At 47.7% G+C, this 6,000-nt stretch overlaps 1 protein-coding gene across 2 annotated transcripts in view; it reads left to right on the forward strand.

Moving 5' to 3' along the window:
• Positions 1-6,000, forward strand: part of LOC139567749 (ras and Rab interactor 2-like) — a 56,249-nt gene that overhangs the window by 24,273 nt on the left and 25,976 nt on the right. For both annotated transcript variants that reach the window (XM_071389214.1, XM_071389215.1), the window contains exons 4-6: positions 4,931-5,031; positions 5,400-5,598; positions 5,803-5,923. In XM_071389214.1, the coding sequence (XP_071245315.1) occupies positions 4,931-5,031; positions 5,400-5,598; positions 5,803-5,923 (421 nt within the window). The remainder of the gene's footprint in view (positions 1-4,930; positions 5,032-5,399; positions 5,599-5,802; positions 5,924-6,000) is intronic.

Below are 6,000 nucleotides of genomic sequence, written 5' to 3' on the forward strand. Positions count from 1 at the left end.
CTCTGTCTCTCCATCCCCTCTCTCTCTCTCTGTTTCCCTCTGTCTCTCCATCCCCTCTCTCTCTCTCTGTTTCCCTCTGTCTCTCCATCCCCTCTCTCTCTCTCTGTTTCCCTCTGTCTCTCCATCCCCTCTCTCTCTCTCTGTTTCCCTCTGTCTCTCCATCCCCTCTCTCTCTCTGTTTCCCTCTGTCTCTCCATCCCCTTTCTCTCTCTCTCTCTCTGTTTCCCTCTGTCTCTCCATCCCCTCTCTCTCTCTCTGTTTCCCTCTGTCTCTCTCTGTTTCCCTCTGTCTCTCCATCCCCTCTCTCTCTCTCTCTGTTTCCCTCTGTCTCTCCATCCCCTCTCTCTCTCTGTTTCCCTCTGTCTCTCTCTGTTTCCCTCTGTCTCTCCATCCCCTCTCTCTCTCTCCATCCCCTCTCTCTCTCTCTGTTTCCCTCTGTCTCTCCATCCCCTCTCTCTCTCTCTCTCTCTCTCTCTCTCTCTCTCTCTCTCTCTCTCTCTTTCTCCCTCTGTCTCTCCATCCCCTCTCTCTCTCTCTGTTTCCCTCTGTCTCTCCATCCCCTCTCTCTCTCTGTTTCCCTCTGTCTCTCCATCCTCTCTCTTTCTCCCTCTGTCTCTCCATCCCCTCTCTCTCTCTCTGTTTCCCTCTGTCTCTCCATCCCCTCTCTCTCTCTCTGTTTCCCTCTGTCTCTCCATCCCCTCTCTCTCTCTCTCTTTCTCCCTCTGTCTCTCCATCCCCCCTCTCTCTCTCTCTCTCTCTCTTTCTCCCTTTGTCTCTCCACCCCCTCTCTCTCTCTCTCTTTCTCCCTCTGTCTCTCCATCCCCTCTCTCTCTCTCTCTCTCTCTCTTTCTCCCTCTGTCTCTCCATCCCCTCTCTCTCTCTTTCTCCCTCTCTCCACTCTCCCTAGCCCCAGTGAAAGCGCTCTCTGTAGGTCAAAACCGCATAGTTTCCCAATGACTCCATCATCATGGCTTTAACTTCAGCCCATGCAGAGAATCGCTTCCCTCCGAATCTGCACTCATTAAAGAGCTAGAATTAATGACAACATTGTTGTTGGACACAGCCCTCCTGAGAGAGAGGAAGACGGTGTGGAGAGAGAGAGAGAGGTGGAAAGAGAGAGCGAGTGAGAGAGGGGGAAAAGCATTGTATCCAACGTGATGTGATTGGGGGAAAAAAAGAGAAAGGAAGAGGTGGGTGAAGGGTAAGAGAGAAAGATAGAATAAAGAGAGATAAGGAAGGATATGTGTTATTTTTCCTCAGCATTTTCCTGGGCACCAGTAGTTTCAACCTCCCCAGGAAGGAGTGGTCCACCCTCAACAGGTTCAGGACTGTCCAATGCCCATGCCTCGCCAAATCAAATCAAATGTTATTAGTCACATGCGCCGAATACAACAGGTGTAGACCTTACATTGAAATGCTTGCTTATAAGCCCCTAACCAACAATGCAGTTTAAAAAATATGAATAAGAATGAAAAGGAACAAGTAACTAAAGAGCAGCAGTAATATAACAATAGCAAGACTATATAAAGGGCGTACTGGTACAGAGTCAATGTGCGGGGGCACTGGTTAGTCGAGGTAGTTGAGGTAATATGTACATGTAGGTAGAGTTATTAAAGTGACTATGCAGAGATAATGACAGAGAGTAGCAGCGGCGTAAAAGAGGGGGGGGGGGGGGGGCAATGCAAATAATCGGGGAGCCATTTGATTAGATGTTCAGGAGTCTTATGGTTTGGGGGTAGAAGCGGTTTAGAAGCCTCTTGGACCTAGACTTGGAGCTCCGGTACCGCTTGCTGTGCGGTAGGAGAGAGAACAGTCTATGACTAGGGTGGCTGGAGTCTTTGATAATGTTTAGGTCCTTCCTCTGTCACCGCCTGATATAGAGGTCCTGGATGGCAGGAAGCTTGGCCCCAGTGCTGTACTGGGCCGTACGCACTACCCTATGTAGAGCCTTGCGGTCGGAGGCCGAGCAGTTGCCATACCAGGCAGTGATGCAACCCGTCAGGATGCTCTCGATGGTGCAGCTGTAGAAACTTTTGAGGATCTGAGGACCCATGGCAAATCTTTTCAGTCTCCTGAGGAGGAATAGGTTTTGTCGTGCCCTCTTCACCACTGTCTTGGTGTACTTGGACCATGTTAGTTTGTTGGTGATGTGGACACCAAGGAACTTGAAGCTCTCAACCTGCTCCACTGCTCCCCGTCAATGAGAATGGGGGCGTGCTCTGTCCTCCTTTTCCTGTAGTCCACAATCATCTCCTTTGTCTTGATCACGTTGAGGGAGAGGTTTTTGTTCTGGCACCACATGGCCAGGTCTCTGACCTCCTCCATATAGGCTGTCTCTTCGTTGTTGGTGATCAGGCCTACCACTGTTGTGTCATCGGCAAATGTAATGATGGTGTTGGAGTCGTGCCTGGCCGTGCAGTCATGAGTGAACAGGGAGTACAGGAGGGGACTGAGTACGCACCCCTGAGGGGCACCTGTGTTGAGGATCAGCATGGCAGATGTGTTGTTCCCTACCCTTACCACCTGGGGGCGGCCCATCAGGAAGTCCAGGATCCAGTTGCAGAGGGAGGTGTTTAGTCCCAGCGTCCTAAGCTTATTGATGATTTTTGAGGGCACTATGGTGTTGAATGCTGAGCTGTAGTCAATGAATAGCATTCTCACATAGATGTTCCTTGTGTCCAAGTGGGAAAGGGCAGTGTGGAGTGCAATAGAGATTGCATCATCTGTGGATCTGTTAGGGCGGTATGCAAATTGGAGTGGGTCTAGGGTTTCTGGGATAATGGTATTGATGTGAGCCATGAAAGCACTTGATGGCTACAGGGGCATTAAAACTAGCCCCCATGTACCTGTGGGGTGGAGCAAAACATGCACCACATTTTTGAAGTCTGTCCAATCTACAAACTCATTGGAGGCCTACTCACCCTCAACACAGCAGGACCGGAAGCAATCGCTTGGCTAAATAAAATATATAAGTGGTTCCTCTATAAAACTCATTGGGCTGAAACAGGGCCTGTATTTATGCTGCCATTTAGTTCCATAGCAGGGCACTATGCCCAGAGTAGACAATTGAAGACCTTTCATAATAAATGTGTTAATTTTACCTCATTTTCTGGGAGAGGGGTCTCTCTCACCCTCTCTCCCTGTTTAATTTTCTTTCAGACTCTCTTGTTCTTTCTCTGTCTCTCTCTCTTTCCCTCTTTATTTTTCTCTCCCTCTCTCTTTCTCTCTTTCTTTTTCTCTCCCTCTCTCTTTCTCTCTTTCTTTTTCTCTCCCTCTTCTCTCCCTGTTTAATTTTCTTTCAGACTCTCTTGTTCTTTCTCTGTCTCTCTCTCTTTCCCTCTTTATTTTTCTCTCCCTCTCTCTTTCTCTCTTTCTTTTTCTCTCCCTCTCTCTTTCTCTCTTTCTTTTTCTCTCCCTCTCTCTGTCTCTCTCTCTTTCAGACACTGTCATTCTTTGTCTTTCTTTCTCGCTCTCTGTTTATCTCTCTTCAGTTTAGAACTATACTGAGCTCTGTCTTTGCTGACTAACGTTTTAAAAGAAGTCAGACCACCAGAGACAGAGACAGAGCTGGCTCCACATAGTCCCTGTTGTAGTGTAGTAACAGCGGGAACCAGTGGTCTGTGGTTAGTGGTTACAGTGGTCTGGACTGTGCAGCTATGGGGAGTGCAATAGATTAGCTGATCTAAGGTCAGTTTTGTGTTTTCCCCACCAATCGTTCATGATAGGATTGGGAAACAGTAAGCTGATCCTAGATCTGTGACTATTGGCGACTTCTACTCAGAACAAACGATTAGGGGGTCTGTGGTGTGGGGGAAAAATCCACCTAGTGGTCAGATTATGTAACACAGTCGGTAAGAACCTACGGGCTTCTCTTCTTTCCTTGTCTCCTTACCTTCATATTCACTAATGTAGAAACACAAACTAGTGAGAGAAACGCCTTAAAAGCCTACTTGTCCTGAAAGGAGGAATTGAGACAAGGAGAGAAAGCCTCTTAAGACTATTGATATGGACCCATGGTGTTAAACCCTAGAAATATATTTTGACAAGCAACAACATATTTAGTTTTGATGTCATCGTAGTCCAATGCGGGGAGGGGGGAGGGGCTATTTCCTTCCCTATGGAAATAGCCTGTCAGATAAGATGGAGGTTTATCCATCAAACACTGTTGGCCTGAGGTCACTTCCTCCTTCCTCTTTGTCCCTCTCCTTGATTGCATCCCAAATGGCACCCTATTCCCTATGTAGTGGGAAAAAGAGTCCATAGGACTCTGGTCAAAAGTAGTGCACTACATAGGGAATAGGGTGTCAATTTGGGATGCACATTGTGTTAGCATAGCTAGCTATCATCCAGATGTTTACGCTTCCCTAGATAAGGATTAGATTAGGAGACGTTTAGCCTTGTTAACTAACGTGTTTATTGTATCTGTGAGAGATAGAGAGATGTGTGTGTGTGTGTGTGCGTGTGTGTGTGCGCGTGCACGAGTGCACATGTTTACTGTCAGTAGTATGCGTGTGTGTGTGGGGGGGGGGGGGGGGGTCGCTGTGTTTCCTGTCCCAAGGAGGGAAGTGAGGTATACATAGGAAAAGTGACTAACCATTTCCCTGCTCCTGGCTTTTTCATGTTGTGCCTCCCTATCTGTTTGTGAGGGACACTTCTCCATTTGCTCTCTCTCTCTCTACCTCTCTCTTTTCCTTCTACTTTCAACCTTTCTCAATATCTGTTTTCATTCTTTACCTTTACTTTGATCACTCTCTATCTCTCTCTCCATCTTACTCACAAAATCTGTTTCGTTTGCTCTCACTTTCTCACCCTCTCCTCCTTCTCTCCCTCTGTCTCTGACCTAGTCCCTCTCTCCTTCTCTCCCATGTACACCCTTCTCTCCCATGTACACTCGTTCACTCCCTCTCTTTCTCTCCTCCTCTGTGTGTAGCTGATAGACACGTTTGCGTTGGAGATAGGGGAGCTGAAGCAAGAGATGGTCCAGACCTCCCCAACAGAGGACAGAGACCCATACCCTATGGTTCTACAGGGGTAAGTCCAATCCTCCTCTCCTCCTTTCTTCCTCTTCTTCTTGCTTATTTATCTTATTAGGACTCTTAGTACACATTTTTGTCAATGTTTGAATATAAGACAGTTAGTGATGGGGAGCCTTGAGTGAGGCAAATGAAAGGGATAGTAGACTAAATTTTTTTGCGTCACTATTCACATCCTTGATGGTTCTTTGTGGGACACTGCATCATGTACTCTTTCACCAGAAGATGGAGACAGTGCCTTATTTTCTCTCTTCTCTCTCTCTCTCTCTCTCTCTCTCTCTCTCTCTCTCTCTCTCTCTCTCTCTCTCTCTCACACACACACATATTCTCTCTCTCTGTCTCTCTCTCCCTTTCATTCTCTATCAGGTTGGAGGGGGAGGTGAGCGGGGTTTACCTCCAGTCCTCGCCCTGCGCTGGCGCCAGTGGTGAAAGGGATTCTGGGTACGACTCCCTGCGTAGGAGGATGAGCGTGCTGGACAGACTGAGGCATACGCACCCTGTGTGGCTACTGCTCACGCTCAGTGACACGGAGGCCACACGTATACTGCTGCAGCAGCCTCCAGGGGTGAGAGGGTCAAGGTTCAAGAGTCATGAGGTCACAGTATGACCTTTGTTATTGTCGGGCTTGTATATTATCATTTTCGAATACGAACAGAAAAGGTGATTAAAGCTGGTGGACAGGTGTGAACATGTGGATTAGGGATGTCACTGATGTGACTCTTTGAAGGTCAACCCTTAATGAACCTGTCTGTCTCTCTCTTCTGTCCAGGTATTCCTGGTGAGGAAGTCATCCACTCTTCAGAAGAAAGTTCTGTCTCTAAGGGTCAGTGATGATGACGCCTCTGGAGGAGCCAGCATCTGTGACTTTCCTGTCAGAGAGAGTCAGTACAGTGAGTGTCATAATGGAACAGCGCGCAGACTATTTATTTTGTTTACTAAACCTTTATTCATCCAGCAGTGACGTCCC

The sequence above is a fragment of the Salvelinus alpinus genome, chromosome 2 (genome assembly GCF_045679555.1).
Source record: "Salvelinus alpinus chromosome 2, SLU_Salpinus.1, whole genome shotgun sequence".
Taxonomy (NCBI): domain Eukaryota; kingdom Metazoa; phylum Chordata; class Actinopteri; order Salmoniformes; family Salmonidae; genus Salvelinus; species Salvelinus alpinus.